Genomic DNA, 22,290 nt, shown 5'->3' with positions numbered 1-22,290 from the left:
TTCACCGGCCTCTCGCAGCCTCCCTCCAGCAGGGCTTCTGTTCCAGTATTTGAATTTCGAGCAAGAGCCTTTCCTATTGGTCGCTCTCCGTACTTCCCGCCCCTCCCAGCTGACCGCACTACTATCGTGGCTGGTATGGAGAGAATTTCACAGTCCCCCGAGAGTCGGTCTCTTAAAGGTACCGCTGGTCGCAGGCGTATTGGGACACAACAGAAGAGTCTAAGTATTGGTAACGCGGGGTTCAGTTGTTTTTTTTTTTTAAAAAACCAATAGTGTTGATACGGTTAAAGAGGTGGGTCCTTCCTACTAGGATCCGCAGCTTTCCTGCATAGGGTTAGAAAAATATCAAGAGGACCAAATTTGCAGACGGCGCTTTCTAGGGTATTGTTTTTTTTTTGGGGGGGGGGGGGGGGGGGGGGGTTGTTTGCTAGCCTGAAAACTGCTTTATAGCGCCGCTTCGAAGGGGGAATCTAGGGCCGTGGTGCTGCAGGTTCTGTTGCGTGGAAGATGTTTTGCCTTTTTTCCTCTGAAAATGTTTGGATTTTGTCAAAAACAAACAAAAAGCCTTTGACCCTCTCATTACCTTCCATGCTTGAGCGCAGACGGATGGAACGTAATGGCAGGGTCTCAGTTAATTACTCTCAGCATTCCACAATTAAGGATACAGCTGCCCGACATATTTATTTCCTTCACGATGTGGTTCCCCGCCACGGAATTAAACCCAAACAAATGGTAACCATATAAACTAAGCTTGATATTCCTGTTTGGTCCTTGAATCTGTTAAACATCTTCATAATGCTGTATGCTGATTTACTGCTCACCCATCTACCCCTATGCATGGACTGGTAGTTTACCTTTCTGTCTGAAGAAGTGAGTGCCCCCATGAAAGCTTATATCTTGAATAAAACTTTGTTGGTCTTAAAGGTGCCTCTGGACTCAAACATCCCAAAGAGTGAGTGACTGGTCTAAGGTCACTCAGCAAGCTTCCATGGCACGAGTAGACATCAAAACCCAGGTGTCCCAGGTAACTAGTCCAACACTCTTAACCACTACTCCGCACTGGCTTTCTTATTGTGAAAATAGATCCTTATATGTTCCCTGGTAAAGAAATGCCTCATTTCAATAGAAGGAAAAACATAAAGCATCTCATTCTTAAAATAACAAGATGAATCTCACAGGCCAGGAGTTACAATTAAAAAAAAAATTGGGAGGGAGGAAAAGCAGATTTTTAGGTAAAGATCAGAAGACCTGGTCATGCCAAAATTTGGCATAGATGTTGTGTGTGCCTGGCCCATTTTGAATTGCTGTTGATGTTAGATTACCACATTTGCAACCTGGGAAGGAGAACTAATCAATGGAGGGTCACCTTATTGGAAAGAGAAAACACCAGCAAAGTTTAGAGGTCACTTATAAAACCCAGGTGACAAACAACAATTCTCTTCAAGGGCTGAGAGCAGAAGGAAACATTTGGTAGTCTTTACATTAACCCTCGGAGCTGCGGTGGCTCAAGTGGTTAAGACGCTGAACTGCAGGCTGTGGAAGGTCAGTAGTTCAGCAGTTTGAGACCCGAGTGTGCTGCATGACGGAGTGAGCTCCCATCTCTAGTTCCAGCTCCTGCCAACCTAGCAGTTCGAAAGCAAGAAATTGCAAGTGGGAAGGTAACAGCGTTCCGTGGGAAGGTAACAGTGTTCCGTGTGCCTTGGTGTTTAGTCATGCCGGCCACATGACCACGGAAACGTCTTCGGGCAGCGCTGGCTCTTCAGCTTTGAAACGGAGATGAGCACCGCAACCCTAGAGTCAGATTTGACTGGCTTTCAAGCAAGGGAACCTTTACCTTTACCTATATTAACCCTGCCTGAGATTACATTGGGGTCAGGAAGCAATTTTTCTCCAGGCCAATTTGGCTGGAGGTCCTGTAGGTTTTTGTCATCCTCTGGGCATGAAACAGTGGTCACTGGGGGTGTGGAGGGGGAGGTATTTGTGAATTTTCTGCATTGTGCAGGGGGTTGGACTAGATGACCCTGGAGATCCCTTCCAACTCTATGATTCTAAATTTAAAATGGTGTACAAGGTATAGTCAATTGAAGCCAAATTGGGTAGTTTTGCCTTTCCCCAGGTTTGTTCCCATCCTGTTGACAACATTGTAATAACCTGCTGAGGATAAGGACTGATTTCTCCCATAAGAATCCACCCATCCACTATTGTCATTTTTGGATGCCCCTGTCATCTAAGGCTAGGCAGGTGACAACCTGAGAAAGGAGCTTCTTGGGTGTGGTGCCAAAACTTTGGAATTCCCTCCACAGGGATATTTGTCTGCTGCCCTCTATTGTTTTCATCTGCCAGCAGGTGATGACTTTGTTTTTCTTGGCATGCTCCTGATAACGAACATTGGTTTCTGGTGTTATGTGTATTTACATGTCTTCATTGAATTCTTTTACATACACACACACACACACACACACTATTTTAAATACTTTTAATGTCATATTTTAATGTTTCATGTTTGCTGCCTTGGGGATGCTATTTAGGTAGCAAGGTGGCATAGAAATGCTTTAAATAGATAAAAATAAAAGCAGGATGAGATTAAGTGTCTGGCAACACGCTTGCAGGAAGATCACATTAAAAAAAAGCGTAATGTACATCTAGTTTGCTCTACAACATAATAGAACATCTTTTCCCCTAGGAAAGCAGGCCTCTCATTGTAAATAGCTCGTAAATAAAGGTTAAGAGTGGTGGACTCAAATCTGGAGAATTGGGTTTGATTCCCCACCCCTCCTCCACATGAAGCTCTCCCAGAAGTCTCTCGGCCCCACCTACCCCACAAGGTGCCTGTTGTGGAGAGAGGAGGGGAAGGCAATTGTAAGCTGCTTTGAGACTCCTTAGAGTAGAAAAAGATGGGATATAAAAACCAACTCTTCTTCTTTCTTCCATCCCTGCCTCCTTCTGCTGTTAGCCCTCTGAATACATCTCTCTGCCAATGTAAGATGTTATACATTCCATGACATGGCTCTGACTCATGATGGCGGATGCCTCAACATATCTGGTAGTCTTTAAGATGCCACAAGACTGTCTTATTGTTTCGAATTCAGTCCACCTCAGTCCCAAGTAAAGGTGCATCGTAGAGCAGCCCTGCATCCAGTCACGTTCATTGAGGAGTAAGGCTAGCAAAGGTCAATGGCACTCTCTGGAAAGTGATGTAACATTTGTAGCCTGAAGCAGGTACTTAAATGTACTGCAACCAGGGCCGGTTCCAAGTATTGGAGGGCTCTGAGCATATATCCCCCAGCCCCCCCCATCTGCCCACCACCAGGGCCTCTTTCATGCTCTCTTTTCCCACCCCCACACCTGCATGCCCCCAGCTGCCTGTGCTTCCTCCTCCTCCTTGCAAATCCTGCCCCCACCCATGCTCTGTCACCTGCAACTAGGGTTGCCAAATGGGGGCGGGGAAACCCCTGCTTTGGGGAAACCCCTGCTTTGGGGGAACTCCGCCCCCCAAAGCTGCCACATTGCTGACATTGGGGGCGTGGCCGAGCTCGTCGGGGGGGGAACCATATGGTTTCCCCCCCCACGAGCTCGGCCACGCCCCCAACATCAGCAACGTCGCACGTCACTTTTGGTGACGTGGCGGTGGCGCGCGCGCATATGGAGCCTGCTCCCGACCTCATCGGAGCCTCCCCCGCCGGTAAGTTTGCCAGACTTGGCAACCCTACCTGCGACACCTGCACACCCTTTCCCCATCAGCACTGGCCAGTGTCTGCAGCCGGGAGTGCTACTGCCATGGCCACTACTGTGAACCACCCACATGCCCTTCCTCAATGACTCTGGGCAACTGGGAGCATGGGTACAGACAAGTGGCAGGGGAGGGGTGTGGGTGCGAGTCAGTGGCAGTGGGTCCCACCAGAAGCCCTGGCACCTGCCCTACCTTGGGGTATGCTACTGCTGGCCCTGAGAGCAAGTCAGTGGCCTGTTCTTCTCTTCAAGAAAAGGTGTTGTGGTCTGATATTTGGATTTTACTTCGGGACCCGCAGGGCTGCTTAACCATGGTCTTTTAGCTGGTCATTACGGAAACTGAAGATTTAGAATGTCTGGAGCAAATTCTGATCAAACAGTTCAATGTTCCGAAATGGAGTTGATCGGCCTGGGCTAGTAGCTTTGCTACTATCTTGTCCTAAAGATTGCACACAGAACAGTTCTGCTGGGCAACGTTTCCTCACACCACTGGCAGGCATTTTGCTAGCTTTTTAAAAAAAGAAAATGATGGTTGCTACTCAGGGAGTCATCATATTACACTGATATAGTTACTACTGATTTTTAAAAAATGGCAAAAAGCCCTCTGGGGTCATGGGGGGATGGCACGCCTGAGGGGGAATCCCCCCCTCCATATGGATGGTCCATTGCTGCTGGTGGATGCCTTTGCAGTTGGCAGTGGCAGTGAGTGCGCAATGAGGAATCATCTCCCTGTGACCACAGCCCAAAGGGCTAATATATAACGATGCGTCAGCTACGAAACACCTCCTTGCAATGAACTTAATAAGTAAATATTTATTATACTGTGCTTATGCTAGTACATTAATAGAAAACTCAATGAATTCTTGGGGGGGGGATACTACAATGCATCTAGTTCTTTGCAGTTTAATCGTCCTCATCTTCATCTTCTTCCTCTTCCTCTTCCATCTCTTCCACAGCCAAAGCCTCCTCCTGTGCAGCCTTGAGTGCCATCTCTTCTTCCACAGTCGGATCAGCCGTTTCTGAGATTTCTGGTCCACTGGGGTACTCAGTCTGCACTGGAGGTAGTTCTGGAGGGGTGTAGTTGACTGGACTGTATTTATGACCCCAACCAATATAGATGTTATCGAATCTCCTACAGGAAAAAGGGGAATGGTGTTAAAAAATTAACTTAAAGGGAAACCCCAGTTTAACTTCTTTCAAGATTCAAGTGAATCTGCATGATCAGGCTGATGCCAAAACCTTGAGCCTCCACGTCTTCTCTGCCTGGAACGCTTAATAAATCACACTGTTGCATTTCCCTGTCCTTTAAGTGGCACCCAGGCAAAAGGACTGGGAACACTCACAATGAGATTGTGCCACACTCCCCCAATTAGACCAAGTCTGTAATTTAGACAGCCCGCTATGATGGCTGCCGTGTTCTCCCAAAGAGGAGTTAAAAGATTTTTATTCAGTCGTCTGTCCTTGTCATGATACAACAATAACCCTCTCCCACAGTTTCTCAGCCTACTCATTCTAGCCATAACAACTCACATTAGAACAAGAAAGCCTATAGGAGGAACCTGGGGAAGAGGGGAGCAATCCTCAGAAGGTCATCTCACAAGTAAATACCATGTTATTCAATGGGGATTACTCCCAGGAAAGTATCTTTAGGACTGCAGCTGAGGAACAGTAATAGAAATGGGGGGGGGGGAATGCCAAGGATGGGGATCTTCTGCTGGTTGAGTCAGTCCCAGACAGGTATTTTTGTCTAGCTAGGGTCTAACACTCCAGCAGTGTTTTTTTTTAGAGCTTTCACCTGGCATTGTGGTACATTCATGCACCTTCTGGCTCATCCCTTGCTGTGTTGCAGTCAAGATACCCAATTCTCAACATCACCCATCTGGAAATATTTACGTCTGCATATCAGGGCCATGTAGAGAGAAGGGACAATTTTCTGGGGACCCCCACCAGGTTTGCAAAAAAATAAATAAATTGTGAAAGTTCAAAAAGTGTGTTTAAACACCCCCCTGTAATGAACTTGATAGCTTAAATTCCAGGTTCTAATAAGATGGCTGAATTTTGGTATAGAACTCTTAAGTGTTGCTTGGATTCTGGCTTACTCAGAAGGGCTTCTTTTGCTGATTATCAGCACCTGTACAGCAGTTTTTGTTGACCCCGGGAGATGGTTCTGTCCTCCCTAGGTTTTTTTCCCTCTCAGCTGAAATGCAAATTAACTGTTTGGTTCTGATTGGCTGTCGAGTTGCTGAGTGCGGCTAGAAAAGAGGGTTTCTCAATGCACATAGACTAATCATCTTTTTATTCTTTCAGCCTGGCATGCCCCCATGCTACACCTGTTGAGCATGGAGAAGCCCCCCATACTCTGTAGGACAGGCGAGATAGATGAATAACGAATGCCATCCTGGGATGCTTTAAGATAATAAATTCTAACATCTTAAGAGAGGCAGATTTTTAGATAGCAAGGTTTATTTATGCTTATTGCCTGTATTTGAGTGATTTATGCTGTGCAACAAACACTCCTTAAGCAAATAAATTTGATTTATATTTAAGCTGAGTTTCGAGGCACTGACATGAGTGTGGGTACACCTCGGAGCCAACCCAGGGTGGGAAGCCAAGGCCTTGGAAGATAAAGCTTTCACTCTTGAAAAGTAAAAGGGGGGAGTACATCTGACTGCCTGCCAGAACAGCTGTTTTCAGTGCCCAGAGGAGGAGGCTTGGGGCGGCTTGTCATTATACCCCCCCTCAAACTGAGGAATGTTGTCTGTGCTTGCTCAGGCAACACTCCCCCTCTGGCCTGTAGTGTCCACCCACCTCATTGCATGTGACACAGATTGGAGGAGGAGCTGCCCCTTGAGCCAGATAGGTGGAGGTGGTGGCTGCAGGCTGGTAGGGGAGGGGGAAGGACAGAGGCGAGGGCAGGAGCTGCCACCATTGTTGTCATTCACCACACAGTGGTGGAGAGGGGAAGGGGGACAGATGAGGGAAACAGTAAGAGTGCAGTGGTACAAGCAGGCTGAGGCTGGCAGGAAGAACGGGAGCTACCACTGTCCCTACTATAGCATCAGTCCCTCAAGTGGAGGAGGTGGCACTGCAGGTGGGCAGGTGGCTGGAGGGCAAGCGAGTGGGCAAGGCTGTGGGACTGGCGGGCTGACTAACATGTCCGTGGGGCAGTGGGGGAAATGACAGAGCCCAAGAGGAGGACACGGGGATGGGGGGGGGAAGGGGAAGGGGAAACAACAGAAGGGAGATTCAAAAAGGGAGGATAGGACAAGTGAGAGAAGGCAATGGAGGGGCTTCTCCCCATGAGTCTCATGGGTCCTCACGTGTCTTTCCTATATCCACTTAGCTACATTTCCCCCAAATATTGCACTCAAAGCAAGTTAGATGCTTGTGAACAGCGAAGCTTCCCCCCCCCCCCATTCCCACCCACATTGGCACATTTTTCTCCAGTTTTCCCCTAGTCCCTATTCCCCTTCCCTGTGCCCGTGGAGGGCTTTTTCCATCCTCTCCAATCAGTAATTGACATAAGGGAAAAAAACCTGAAAGCTGTCTGGAAAGGAAGTTGAATTGTATTTAGCAATGGGCATGAACCTAAAAAGGGTGATTTGGTTCAGGGCTGTTAAGGAATGAGATTGATATTTGCTTTATGGACTATGTTTATTGCTACACACACAATGGACTGTGCACACACACGCACACACAGGCTCAGAAAGCTGTACAAGTCACCTGTTGTGATGCTACACATAGAAGGTGCCTGCATAAGCTTTACACGTGAATGAGGTTTCAGCTACACAGCACCAGCCTGGTGGAAGAGCACACACACCTCCATTATTGTGAGAAGTAAGAAAACAACAACTTGAGAGGAAACAGCCCCCATTGCAGTTCTTGTAGTGATCCCGTAGGACACATCCATGCTTTGTTCTACAGTGGTATTTCCTGTCAAATGGACATTTGTTTCACAAAGGGAATGGCCAAGCTTCATCTACATTTCAAGGAAGCCTCAAGACGCCAAGGTTTCACACCTGACCAGATGGCCCTCTTTGAGTAAGGTTTAGATTTCAATATTGACCACTCCTTATAGGCAACCTCCCACTCCTATAGGTAACCAATAGGATTGTTTTTGGGATGGACTAACAGGGAGGTAGGCCAGGAGGTTGGCACCATCAACACCCATCTCCTGGATCTCTGATAAAAGAAGAGAACCACACCCATGGTGTGTGTATCTCTCTCTCTCTCTCTCTCTCTCTCTCTCTCTCTCTCTCTCTCTCTCCCTCCCTCCCTCCCTCCCTCCTTGATCAACTAGCATCTCCCCTGCAACAGCCCCTGTCTGCTTTAACTCCTTTTGTCCAGCTTGCTATACCCAAACCCTTGCCTCTACTGCCCACACGTGCTGGCTGGTTCTAGTCGTGTGTTAAACTCCCTTAGATTTCTATTTCTCCCCATCCATTCTTCATTGGAACAACCAAGCTGTGAAGACAGATAAGTATCACCCATCATCAACTCTACCTGCTAATGCAAACGTGCTTAATTTTAATACTGTATTTCTAAGGAACTTGATTGAATGTGTGAGTGCATCAGTATTGTTTGTGTGTGATATATTTTCTTAAGTAAGAGACAGTTATTTTAGCAACACCAGCTTCGACTCCTTTTACTGGTAACCCTCGGTGGGAACAGGACCTTGGTATAGTTGGCAAGCACCCAGTATAAAATTTGCCAATTGCTGTAGATAAAGCAATTCGGCTAACAGGGCAGCCCATGAACTGAACCCAGAACTGAGCCAAAAAGTCCCCAACCGAATCAAGCTGTTCCAGTGAGTTCAGTTCCTCCTTTCTCCTGGCCACGATGAGCTGCAGCCTGGAGAAAGAGGGTAGGGACTGCCCTGGAAGGGTTAAATGGCTGCCAGTCATTTAATCATTTGGTTTTGCTCCCCTCTGTTTCAAGGCGGGGAGAGAAACCAAAGGGTTGAATGGCTCACAGCCATTCAACCTATCCGCTGAGCAGGTCCACTGGCAGCCATTTAACCCTTGAGTTTTACTTCCCCCTCTTTGAAGGGGGGGGGGGAGCAAAACCAAAGGGTTAAATGGCTGGCCCCAAACAGCCGAACCAGCGAAAAGTCCAGTAAATGTTCAGGGAAGATGCCTGCCCTGAACATTGGTTCCCAAGCTCCGAACCAGCCCAAGTTCAGCCTGAATTTTGGTTCATGAGCCGGTTCATGCCCATCCCTAATTGTGTTACCTTCATATAGTTTGAGCCAAAAGATCATTTGTGGATTAAACTTCTCAGCCTCTTTAGGTGAGAAGTCAGCCCGTTGACTTGACTCCAGCAAGACTTACTCCCTTCTAAGCATGCATCAGATTATAGTCTTAATGGGGGACCTCTGCAAATGAGTAAAGAATATGAAGGCCAAAGTGGTTTCAGCAGTGAAACTGGTCAACTCTAAATAAGAAATAGTCCAAATAACAGAAGTATTATGTATCATATGCTGCTTAGGCAAGAAACCAAAGCAGTGTCTGCTCCCTACCTGCCAATAGCAAAGGAATATGCTCCAGGCCACAAGTTGGACTGAAGAACTGCAATGGCATATTGAGGAACCAAGCTTGTGGAGGCCTCAGATGACCATGGGGTGATATTCTGAATTTCTGTTTGAACAAAAAAAATAAAATTGATTCTTAGTAAAGCTATGCCATATTTAAGTGGTTAGTCAGTTGATCCATTGAATGTTTTTTTTAAAAAAATCTGTACCGCAATGCTGAATCATGAAATTAAGTGAAAGGTCGTTAGAGCACAGGAGGTTTAAGAAACCTTTCTTCTGGAGGACACCACATAGTGGTAAATAACCATTGGCTGTATCCAACCAACTTTTCCCCCTGGTGAAAAAGGCTATGCTGGGGATAATGGGACCTGCATAGACAAAAGCCATGTGGGATGGGGGCTGTAGTAAGAAAGGAAATGGAGTGAAAAAGCAGGCTGGATCCCACCCATTATATACATAAGTGCCATCAGTGCAACCAACTTATGGAGATTCCAACAAGGAGCTTTAAAGGCAAGTGAGAAGCAGAGGTGGGAGTTCCTACCTATACCTTGTAGCTAACAGCCACTGATGGACCTCTGCTCTATATGTTTATCCAATTCCCTCAAGCTGTCCATGCTTGTAGCTGCCACCACCTCCTGTGGCAGTGAATTCCATATGTAATCACTCTTTGTATTTTGCACGCATGCATAAGGTCCCAGGTTCAATCCCTGGCATCTCCAGCCAAAAGAATCAGGTTGTAGGTAATGTGAAAGACCTTCACCTGAGGCCTTGGAGAGCCACTGCCACTCAGACTAGATGATACTGATCTTGACAGACCAATAGTCTGACCCAATGTAGCGTCATGTGTGTGCCTATGTTCAGTAACATATAAGTGGAAAACTACCCTTTTAACACAGAAATACATGGGAAGGCTCCTTGGAGTAACATCTGGCTCTTATCTAAAGATCTGTTAAAATGAAGTGCTATTGTACTGAAGAGAAAAATGTCTGTCCCTGAGGGTGCTTCAAGGCTTCCACCTGTGTTGTTGTTTTTAGACTTGTAAATGCATTATCTATTGTTCTAACCGATTTTTGTGTTGCCCTTCTTAGAAGGAGTACAGGCACTGCCCCCTATATTGGAAAGCCTGAACACCAGGCTCTGACGTCACCGCATGTAGTCATAACAATCCCTGAACTCTGCAGTTGCCAGCTACTTTCACAAGTGTTTTAAATTGCAGTTTCTCGTGTTCTCAACAAGATATTCTCTTGATTCTTTCACTGCAGTATTCCAGACACTTCACACTAGCTTACTAAGCTGCCATCAGTTATTAATGGATTTTATCTTGATGAAGTGGCATGATGTTTTTATGAATTATTATTGATTGTTTTACGATGTGTTGTGAGCCGCCCTGAGCCCGCTTGCAGGGTAGGGCGGGATACAAATAGAATAAAATAAATAAATTATACCGCAGAAAATGGGTTGGATCTAGCCAGCTTTTCACTCAAACTCACTCAATTCGCTTTCTTACTATAGCTCCTATTCCACATGGCTTTTGTCCATGCAGGTCCCATGATCTCCAGCACAGTCTTTTTGGAAGTCTAAGGTAACCCCTTCCTCCATTTTTCACCACTGGGTAAAGCTAGTTGGCTGCAACCCAATTAAACGGTAGTGGTAAGAAGTGAAAGTATCCCCTTTAATAGGGACTGTGCACACACTTCATTGGATATTGTTCTACAGCAATCACTTGATGCGAGAATCTCTAGACCCCACAAGAAAATCCATTTGCAAGTGATTAACAACATGCATAGATAGTGCAATATCCATCAAAGTGTGTGTACAGCTCCCAAGGCTAACTATGGTACTGAAAACAAACATCCACACATTGTTAGTTATTATGCTGTAACAATAATTTGTAACTGGATTTTCCTGTGTGAACAGGATGATCTAGAAGGTGAATGATTGTTGTAGTGCAATACCCAGAGCCATGTGGATACAGTCCAGGGCACATCATTGAATATTTCACTGCTGTTCCACAATCATTTGCAACTGGACTGTCTTGACAGACCTGGAAAACTCAGGTGCAAATGATTGCTGCAGTGCAACAACTGCATAGTATCTGATGATGCATCAACACAGCCCTGAACAACCAGCTAATCCGACACCAATGCCTGCTTTTGCCAAGTGCCAAACACTTCATATTAGTGATGTCCATAAAGAATGAAGGACCATGCAGTGTATGGCCTCTACCTGCATCTTCAGAGAGTGGAGTGAGAAGTGGAGGTCCTACTTCTTGCTGTGACTCTTCTTGCTCTTCTTTCTCCTCTTCCTCATCCTCCTCTTCTTCTTCCTCTGCTTTCTGAAGGGGATTGATCCACGTACAGCGTCCCTACATCCCAGGACCGAGTGTTACAAAACAAGATTGGTGGGAACCAGCACCAGGGTGGACCAATGGCCCTCAACTAATATGAACCATGCTTGATGGGACCTTATGGGAAAGGAAGTGGGAGGGAGAAAACGAGAATAACTGATACGTGGCAGAATTCTCAAGGTGCTTTGAATGAACTGCTCGGTATTTTAAAATTGTCTTCTGCACAAAGAGACCAATGAAGGTGCAGTCAAAAACCACTAAATGTCATTAAGACAGGATGTGCACAAACTTGGCTTGTTGCTGAGCTCTTGTGTGAGCCGTCCTCCTTCCCCCTTCCTTTCTTGTGCAGAGAGACCTGCTTAGAAATTAATTGTGGTTATCCGTGAATGAGAAGTACATGTGTGTGGGTTAGGAGGAGTTCGTTTCCCTGCCCCCAACTAGGACTTGAAACCAGCATTTAATCCAGGTTGAGCATCCTGATTTGTGTGTGTATGTGGGTCAATCTGTGTGCATACATTTGAGTGTCATGGGTCACTAGAGATTGTTTCTAACTATGGTTCCCCGTGTGAGAAGGTAGGGGTGAAAGGAGAGAAACAAGACGTTCATGCAAGACTGGCAACAAAGACAGGATCATGCACATCCCAGTTTAAAGTTGCTTAGATTAACATCTGGATGTAGTGGAAGACTGGGATGGAGCAATAATCTAAGGTAAATAAAGGACAGCCTTCACCACAAACCTCAATTTCCATAAACCCATCAAGGTTCAATTTTTTTAAAAAAAACCTCCAACTCCTAAATGATCCTTTTAGTAGATGGATAAACCAGAGGCTTATAATAAACTCAGGTTTCCATTTGAGAGTAATCAATTAAACAAACTTTAAGACTCTCTTTGGGACACCGTGCCATTGCATACTGTAATATGACTAGCTCCCAAAGCCTTTCTAGGTCAATGAGGGCCAATTCATATGTTACAGAGTACTCTAGGGTCCCTACCCTGTGTAATAGTCAGACATGCAGTGCTCCCTCTAAGCTGTGGAGTCTTGTGAGCAAAAATTCTACTTTGTGAGCTACTGGGATTAAAGTTGTGAGTGGCCGATTTGGCTACTGCATAAATTAGTTTGCTCTGAAGCCATCCTTCCTGAGCTAAGACAAAAATGTGTGAGCCAGAAGCTAAAAAACTGTGAGGTAGCTCACACTAACTCAGCTTAGTTGTGGATTCTTCTAAATTCCCACACAATCAGTATCTAAGTATTATTAGGACTGCAGTATGCATAGAATATGGGCTTAACCTATCTCCCCTGTGCCATTTTCCTAACCTAAAACAGTCCTGGAGGCACTGTTTGGCCCGGTGAAGAAGCCTGTGTGTTTGGCCCCGACCCGCTTTGCTTCCCTTTGGAGAGATGAAGATTGTAATCCTGTCCATACTTACTGAAATCTCAATTGAAATTAGGTTACATCTTTACTTGAGGGCCAAACAAGCCTTGACTGAAGAAAAACGTGTATTTATATTATTTATTTACATTATTTATAGTAAAAAGGTAAAGGTTCCCTTGCTCGAAAGCCAGTCGAATCCGACTCTAAGGTTGCGGTGCTCATCTCCGTTTCAAAGCCAGCGCTGTCCGAAGACGTTTCCATGGTCATGTGGCCGGCATGACTAAACACCAAGGCGCACAAAAAGCATTATTTATAGTCTTGTTCTTATACAGGGTTGGGGCAGTGAAAAGTACTCGGAAACGTGGAGTGATTCAGCAAGTACTTTATTAGATCAAGAACAAGACAGGGAACCCCGGCGCGCAGGCCGGTATATATGCCCAGAAACCCACCACCAAAACACACCCCCTAGTGACCCTATAGGTCATTACAGTGGCCGAGAGTCTCATAGGCTCTCGGCCGCGGACCTTGCCCTCTGGTTGGTGTGGGCTAGGATCCGCTCTGCTATTGTTCTCCTGGAACGAAGCTCGGGACTTGTGCGCGACCGCATGGCCCAACGGACGCGCACGTGGCAATACGGATACATTACAGGCAGGATACCTACTTTCTACAGAAAAAAACAGAATGGGGATGAGGGGAGCTAAACCCTGCCACCTCCTTACCTGAGGACCTTCCGTTGTTCGAAGCATGTTCTTCCCAGCCTGCTTCTCATACCAGAAGTGAACCAGGCTAGAAATAAAACTAGTTAACGGAGCATTATGAGATAAAGAGGAAAAAGGTGGAGGATTTTGCTCGCCTCAGCTGCATGCTCCATTTTGACTCCCCGCCCCCTGCTTTACATGTGAGCAGCAGGTAGATACATAACTGAATGCACATATATTCCCTCTCTCACATCAGGTTTGGCTCTTAATTGTGGCCAATGCAGGAGTGCTATTCATCCAGCATGTTTTATTACAAATTTCCCCATTTTCTCTGACTCCTCTTTGCATCTGTTTGTCTTGAATGTTTATTACATAGTTTTCTTCCATTACTACTGTGACTTTTGACTCTAAATAATAGCCTTTGGCTGCAGTTCTGCACTTCGTACGCCCAGAGCAGGGTGTGGAGAAGCTACTGTTTCTAGTGGCCCTCCTACAAGGATCTGCTTCTCTGTATGTGGGTCTACTTCTGCTTCTACTGAGAACAGCCCGATACCAGAGGCATGTGGGTGGAGCAGGCTGCTTGGATGCTCCAGCAGAGGTGTCAAATTCATTTGTTATAAGGGCCGGATTTGGCATAAGTGTTACTTTGTTGAGCCAGGCCATGTGTGCCATAAAACGTAATGCCAGGTATCAGAGATATAAACTGTATAAAGGACAGCAGCTTGTAAGCTCCAAGTTGGTGTATCCTCACTGCAAGGCCCCCTGGGCTGGGTGGGGGGTGTAGAGGAAACCCCACATGGGCGGACTGGAGCGCCAATGGTGCAGTACTGGGCAGACGCTCCCATGCTTCTTGACTGCTGCAAACAATGTTGTTCTACTATGCCGAAGCCAAAATTGGAGGGGCTCCACCCCCGAGCAGTCTTCTGTTCCCTCCCTTGCACCAGTTGCTCACAGGCCACATAAGAGCTCTGGACGGGCTGGTTCTGGCCCTCAAACCTTATGTTTGACACCCCTGCAAAGATGCAGTGTGGAGACGCCTTGTTTCAGAGAGAACTGCTGAGAAATAGCACATAGCATGATAAGCAGAGGTACTTTCATAGGGAAAAGGCAGCTATGCTGATTTCTTATAAGCAGTGTCTTGCTCTGCTTGCACTGGGTGAAGAATTGCAGTCTAAATGTGTGAGTGTATATGTGTATTTTTCACATAAGGAGAATGCTACTGCAATATATAATGTCATGGTAGCATTCTCCTTATGCAACAAATAAAATACTATTATTTATTACAAGCCCTGACTTGGAGGAGCCTAGGCTAGTCTGCTCTCATCTCATCTTCGAAGCTAAGCATAGTTGGCCCGGGTTAGTACTTGGATGGGAGACCACCAAGAAAGTCCAGGATTGTTACAAAGAGGATAGGCAATGGCAAGCCACCTCTGTTCATCTCTTGCCTTAAAAACCCCAGAAGGGGTCACCGTAAGCTTCCTGCAACCTGGCAACACTTTCTACCACCATTTAGTATAAAGAGAACCAGAGACAATGAACCTCACCTGTGTTCTCTGCTCCTTCAACCATGAAGAAAGTTTCATAGGAGAGTATTTTATTTTTTATAGTTTAAAACTGAAGCAACAGAGAATACTGCTGTTGTTCTGAGAAGCCTCTGGTACCATTATGAGATCCACAGAGATTTCATTAAGCATACCTGCGTTAGAATGTTCTGTACATGGTGCACCCAGTTGGAAAGCGAATCCACCAACTCTGTCACAGAAATGGGTTCAAATTCTGGATTTTCTTCATATGAGTCTCTTCCGGCTCCTCCCTCCTCCTCTTCATCTCCTTCTTCTTCTCCAAACTGATAAAATCCCAATGGACTGATCTGGGTAGCTGCTGAAATGCGGGCAATCTGGGCCCGCAGGTAATTGGCCTCATTGCCTGGGAAAGGTGGGTAACTTACAATGGGAGCATCCAGCTTTCCGGTGAAGAACTTTTTGATTTTCCTGGCATTCACGATCTGTGCAGGTGTCACCGGAGGTAATTTCACCCAAGGTTTGCCCGGTTCGTTGCAGACAAAATAAATGAATTTATTGGTCCCAGTCCGATTATCTTCTTTTGGTACTATTGGCGGAGGCTTATAGTTGGGTTTTGGTGGCTCATCTTTTTCTTCATCATCTTCATCTTCCTCCTCCCTCTCGCTTCCCTCTTTCAAAACTTCTTCAGGTATTTCTTCCTCCTCTGCCTCTTCTTCTTCCTCTCCCTCACGGAACTCCACCTCAGCAACAATATAGTTTGCCTCTATTCCTAGGACTTTGCCCCAGAAGCGACAGTTCTGGAGTGGGTGTGTGGTGACCAGTAGTTTAATGGCAAGGAATATGTGGTAGTATTCCTCCAAGCTCAAACCAAATCCAGCTTGTTCAAAGTAGTAGGCTGTCTCCATTACATTGGGCAGAGGTGTCTCTAGCTAGATTGGAAAAAATAGCGGAATAAAATAATCACACCCCCTAAAGTGGTTGACTCCTGCACAGATTTTAAAAGCTGCACAACAGAAACCCTGTTCACACATTATAGTGAACACATGTAAATTCTACATGTATTTACACACATCTGTAAGAAAGAGCCAATGCACATTCACTTTACAAATGAAACCAGTGACCAGTACCTGGATAAATGTGTGGTTTCGATCACACATTCATCTGTAAATGTGTTTAATGTAGCATAAGAATTAGCGTATGTATTTTAAAAAAATCAAATGTACACTGTACATAATTTGTACATGCATTCCTGGAACCTGGCAACCTGGCCGCGAGGACTGAGCCAAGGCTGCGCCGGAGCATGCCGCGTGACAGAAGGGCCCGGACCGATCCGCCACTGACAGACCGCCAGAAAAAGGAGCCAGAAGCTGAGTGACGCCGAAGTCGATGTAGCCGACCTGGGAGAAAACCCCTCCACTGGGTGTCGGTAGGGATTGTCCCCACCCCTAATAATTGTGGCCATAGGTTAGGGATAAATGAGTAACTGTAGCTGCTCAGAGACCCCTTAGGGGGTTAGAGTGGGGTAGTAAGCTTAAATAAATAAATAAATTCATTGTAGCTTGTGAACAGGGCTAGAGGCACCTACAAACAAGGTAATGATCTCAACCAACTTGGGGGATTCCCCAGATACACAGAAAACTTGAGAGGAAAATCCCTACAAATGATTGGAAAGTGCTCAAGGATGGACAGGATGTCGAGGGTAGCTAAGAATCAGTTTAAGGTAAAAAAAGGGAAGAAAATGAGCCTGCTCAAGTCCTTGAGAGCTGATTCAGTGGCCTTCAACATTATCAGATCTTAGACCTGCCATTAGTCCCTAGTTGGCAGAATGGGACCCACTGATCTGCATTAGTCAGATGGTAGGAGCTAAAACAATGACATCATTAAGGCTAGGACTGTGGTGATCAGGTCAAGAGAGCTGAGGACAGGAGACACAAGCTGGCCCAGGCCCATAGCTATGGTGGGGCCTCCCAGGCCCCCCCCCCGACTTCCTCCCAAGGCACCCTGACTTTTGGGAAGAAGCGGGGGGGGGAGTGCAGGCATGTGACCCCTGCTTCTCCTCCAAAGCATTTGAGTCCCTTTAAATGCTTTGAAGGAGAAGCAGGGGGGGGGGGGGCAACAAATTTCAGTGCCCCTGATTTCTTAAAAAGTCCCTCTATTTTTTTAAAAAAATCCTGGCTATGGGCCTGAGCTGGCCACCAGGAGAAGCTCTACAGTGAGAAACAAGCCAGCACAGAGAGATTCAGTGACTCTCCTCTTCCCTGCTCCAGCTCTCCCCCACCTTCTTTCTTACACCACACAGCCGAGCCATCCCCCCCCCAAGTCCAATGCTTCTAGCCTGTGTCTGCAACACAGACCTCCCCTTACCCATGAAAGGTCAGCTTTCTTGGGAAGAGAACATTTTGTGCTGAAAGCACATGTACCAAGCATGGGAGTCTTGACTGGCCGGGATGAGTATGGCAGGCTCTGCAGAGGTTCTGTAGAATAAGGGTAGAACTTATTCTCCCCCCTGGCCACCAGCAGGGGATGGGGTGGTAGGGATGCCAGATCCCAGGCTGGGAAGCTCCTGAAGATTTGTGGATGAAGCCTGGGAAGGAACCTCATAAAGCATAAAGTCCACCCTCCAAAGCATCCATTTTCTCCAGGGGAACTGATCTCTGTAGTCTGGAGATGAGCTGTAATTCCAGGGGATCCCCAGGTCCCACCTGGAGGCTGGCATCCCTGGTAAAACCATGTGGGGGAGATAATGAAGATTCCAGTGTACAGCCACACAGAGGCCCAACTCAGACTGAGGCTGTGTGGAAAAGGGAGAAGGAGGGACAGTCTTTCCATCTCACATGGTTTTGCTAAACAGAATTCCCACATACACTTTTATTAGGCCTATTTGCCTGTCATTTTCCTTTAATGGGCTATGAATGTATGGGGGTGGAAGGGTTAAATCCTCCTCCCTGTTCCCACTCTAGCACCCATCTAACTGCAATTGTGCTTTAAAGGTAGGGTTGCCAGGTCCTTCCTGGCCATCAGTGGGGGATGGTGGAGTACAGTTGCCAAATCTAGGTTGGGGAACTCCTGGATGTTTGAGGATGGAGCCTGGGGAGGACAGTGGGGTACTGTGCCATAGAGTCCACCATCCAAAGCATCCATTTTCTCCAGGAGAACTGATCTCTGTAGTCTGGAGACAAACTGTAATTCCGGGGGATCTAAACTAGGATGCTGGGAGAGCCAATCACAGTTCTTTCAGCATCTCACCTGTTTTGACCCTAACTGAAGTCTGAGCCTATTTCTTGGAAGCAATGTAAGGGTTTTTAAATTATGCCTGGCTTCTTCTATATTTGCATATCTAATCCTGAACCTGGCTCCAGAATGTGGATAAAAATCTACACACTGGAGCCAGGAACAGACTTTTCTAGGGCAGACCACAGCTTTGCAGAAAAATATGAAATCTAGTGAAATATATCTAGGGACTCACTGCTTCTTCTTCTACTTCTTGTTCTGCTCCATCTCCACCAACCTTCTGGAAAAGAGTCTTATACATTTCAGCCAGTTCATATGTTGGCAGTTTCTCATATTCATCTCGGAGGGTGTCCAGTTTCTTCTGGAAACGAGCACACTTTATATCTTTGCTGATATTCTCAATTATGTCTGCTGGGTTTTCAGGCCTCTCCTCCAGGATTTTGGCCAACATTTCAGCAAAATGGTCATACCTAGCAATTTGAAGATAAATGCCCCACCCAAACAAGTGGACATGTTATTGGCTCACTACAATAAATTATACACAGAAAAGACTTTTAACAGACAATCATATTTATGAGCAATAAATACATGGTGGATTATCAGGAGTTGTGAGCCATTGGGGCATCCTCCTTTGAGAAAGTGAAATAATGTTTTCCTAGTTTGCAAAATGTAGCAAATGGGGAAAATGCAATTTCCTGCCTGAGCTAGTTCTACTTCCATTTCTCCAATGCTGAGTTGCACATATGAATTGTTCAGTTCCTGTGGCATCATTGACAAGCAATACACATTTTTCCTATGCTCCTGCTATTTTGCCATTTTTTTAAGTTACATTTTTTTCCAGTTATTGTAAAGCCTCTTTCAGTGCTTCCCTGCTAGAATACCCAAGTGTGGATGCTAATGTTGCCTTTCCTTTTGAAGTCATGAACAAAAGAAAGGTTTCATCCATCATTTTAAGAGCCTTTTGTGTTTTTATTGTTGTTGGGGTTATTTGCATGGTTCCCACCTCCCAGCACACAGCCTGCAACTTTTTAAAGCGACTGGCTAGAACCTTTTGAATGATTGTTCCCACAATCCACGTAATATAAATTATAGTTTGCTCTCTGGCAATCTTGTACAGTCTACAACATGGTTCAACAGGCTTGCCATTTGTCCACCTGTGTTGGGCAATTCCCTGCCCTCAAACCCAATCTCCTGCCTTTGATGATTTGAGGAGCAGGAGACAAAAAAAGGGGGGAGGCATAGATGCCACTAGAAATTATCTCAATCTCTATGATAAAGGCCATAGTGTATAGGGATTCCTGGAGCATCACCAGGAAGTGATGGCAATTCTGGGTGTAGGGCTGGAAAATGTGACATCACTTCCAGGTGACACTGTAGGAATCACTACAGTTGCTATAGTTTTTACCATAGAGAAATTCCTAGAACATCATGGAGGATGTCACATCGCCTGAAACCCCAGCTTCTCCAGGCACTGCTGCACAAGTCATCCAGCATTTGTTGGTGCAGGGCTGACAACCTACGGTTCAGGCATGTTTTGACTGTTTTCTCAGTAATGCCATCCAAAGGTATCCTAGTATATGGTCTAAAGGTACACTTAATACTACCCTTGCTGAAGCTAGCAGCTCTGAGTGTAGTAATTGGGAGACTGCCTATGAATCCTGTGTATGTTGCCTTGAATCACACAGAAAGGGGAGGGAGTCAAACTCTACATTATGTATTCTGTTTAGAAGAGACCTTTCAACTTATTTTGCTCCCTTCACCTATAGAGTATGCCTTTACCCATACTTACAGGCTCACGCCAGATTTGATGCTTGTTTTCAGGAGATAAGCCTTTGCATTCTTAATTGCCAGTGCTCTGGGCCCCGGATCTGGAACCTGATCTTCGTAAATGCCAGCTCCAAGCTGGTAGAGGCCCAATCCGGGCTCATGGGTTTGGTAAGGGCCATGTCCCGGGTCAAATTGCTGTTGAGTGCTTCTGACTGAAGGCACTTGATAAGGTTGATGGGAGCTGCCTCTTTGGTCCTGTGGCTGTGATGCGCCACCCACAAAATCCTGAGAAGTGCCCCCTGCTGTGTCTTGAACACCTGTCGGTGGCCGATAAGCTCCAACCCTTTGGTCCTGGGGCTGAGGCATACTACCCCTGGTTTGGAAAAGGTTACCTCTTGCCTGCTGTGGTTGGTAGATGGACCCTCTTGGTTCTTGCTGCTCATAAACACTTAACCTCGGTTGCTGGGGCTGGTAGATGCTGCCTCTTACTTGCTGAGGTGGACCTGGCTGCTGATCATGAAGGGGAATCTGGGCTGGCTGTTCGTCCTGGCTTGGATGTGGCTCCAGGCCTTTCTCACTGCTGCCGGTCTGCCCTTGAAGTCCTTGGCCAGATTGCCTTGCGAGGCCGTGCAGGGATTTGCTAGAGGGAACGCTGGGCTGCCTGGGGGGCTCTGGGCCCGGTTCCTGGGGTTTCTCCCCCTCCTCAGGCTGTTCGCCCGGAGGCTCTGCCATGGCTTTTGGGGGAATCTCTTCTCCTTCACTTTCTTTCGCTGGTCTCTGCTAGCTGTCGCTAGCTGTAGGAGTGTTGCTAAGGTAAACCTGACACCGTTGCTAGGAGGACTGGATTGGCTGCCAAGCTCTTGGGCTCTGCCTGGAGGAAGAGAAACAAAAGGAGAACCGAAGCCGCAAACTGTTGCCGTTGGTGGTTGAAAAGAGGAGCCCCCCTCTCCCCCCTTGTCTATGGGTGGGGGGGATGAAGGTTCTGAGGTGGGAGGGGCATCTCCCGGAGCTTAACAGACAAACCTTCCTGAAGGTTCCGCCGAATGCTTAGCCAAGGCTGGACCGATTTGTACATGGAGGAGTACAAAACAAGGGTCTGGGGGGACCTTAGAGAGTGACAGAATTTATTCCTGCATAAGCTTTTGTGAGGCTTCCTTCATCTGGAGATAACTCTGACTCATGAAAGTTTACGCTGGGATAATCCTTTTAGTCTGTAAGGTGCCTCTGGACTCCTGTTTCATTTTGCCGTTTCAACTAATACAGCTATCCATTTGGAATAGGTGTGGGAAAGTTTGTGACAAGCACTTTCCCCCATCACCTGCTGTCTATTCCCCGAAGGGGTGAGGGAGACATGGGAAGCTTCTTCGTTTTCTGCCCCCTCCATAAATTCCAGGTCTCCTGAGGACATGGGGCCAAAAGAGCTGTGTCTGGAGAGGTAGTGATAAATATATACTCCTCCCTCTTTTAATTCCAATTTTACTCTGCACGGATTTTGTATTTTCCTAATCTGTAATCGGGAGCTGCGGTGGCTCAAGTGGTTAAGACGCTGAACTGCAGGCTGTGAAAGGTCAGTAGTTCAGCAGTTCGAGACCCGAGCTGCCGCATGACGGAGTGAGCTCCTGTCTCTAGTTCCAGCTCCTGCCAACCTAGCACTTCGAAAGCAAGAAATTGCAAGTAGATAAATAGGTACCACTTCGGTGGGAAGGTAACAGCGTTCCATGCGCCTTGGTGTTTAGTCATGCTGGCCACATCACCATGGAAACATCTTCGGATAGCGCTGGCTCTTCGGCTTTGAAACGGAGATGAGCACCGCAAACCTAGAGTCGGATTCGACTGGCTTTCGAGCAAGGGAACCTTTACCTTTACCTTTTAAATCTGTAATCAGGCCGATTTACTATTGTATCGATATGTATATGCCAATAAAGGCTTGTCTGACTGACTGCCAATCCAGGCAAAAATGCAGCCTGGTCTAGGCAAATGGAATTAATGGGACTTATTCCTCAAGTAAGTTTGGATAGGAATGCAGGCACATTTCAGGCCTATGGGTTTCAATGGGAGTGTTAAGGACATTCTTAATTGTGTCTCGTTGCA

At 46.4% G+C, this 22,290-nt stretch overlaps 1 protein-coding gene across 1 annotated transcript; it reads right to left on the bottom strand.

Moving 5' to 3' along the window:
* Positions 1-4,632: 4,632 nt before the first annotated feature.
* LOC107105749 (radial spoke head protein 6 homolog A-like) lies at positions 4,633-20,931 on the bottom strand. The gene is made up of 6 exons (XM_015405763.1): positions 20,222-20,931; positions 18,668-18,902; positions 15,375-16,130; positions 11,486-11,624; positions 9,248-9,365; positions 4,633-4,861 (listed from the first exon to the last, which is right to left on the bottom strand). The coding sequence occupies exons 1-6, from the start codon at positions 20,929-20,931 to the stop codon at positions 4,633-4,635; spliced, it is 2,187 nt and encodes a 728-aa protein (XP_015261249.1).
* Between the last annotated feature and the right edge of the window lie 1,359 nt (positions 20,932-22,290).

The sequence above is a fragment of the Gekko japonicus genome, unplaced genomic scaffold, assembly GCF_001447785.1.
Source record: "Gekko japonicus isolate JY-2015 unplaced genomic scaffold, Gekko_japonicus_V1.1 scaffold81, whole genome shotgun sequence".
Lineage (NCBI taxonomy): Eukaryota > Metazoa > Chordata > Lepidosauria > Squamata > Gekkonidae > Gekko > Gekko japonicus.
The sequence above is the reverse complement of the archived record's forward strand: the minus strand, read 5'-3'. Positions and strand labels throughout refer to the sequence as shown.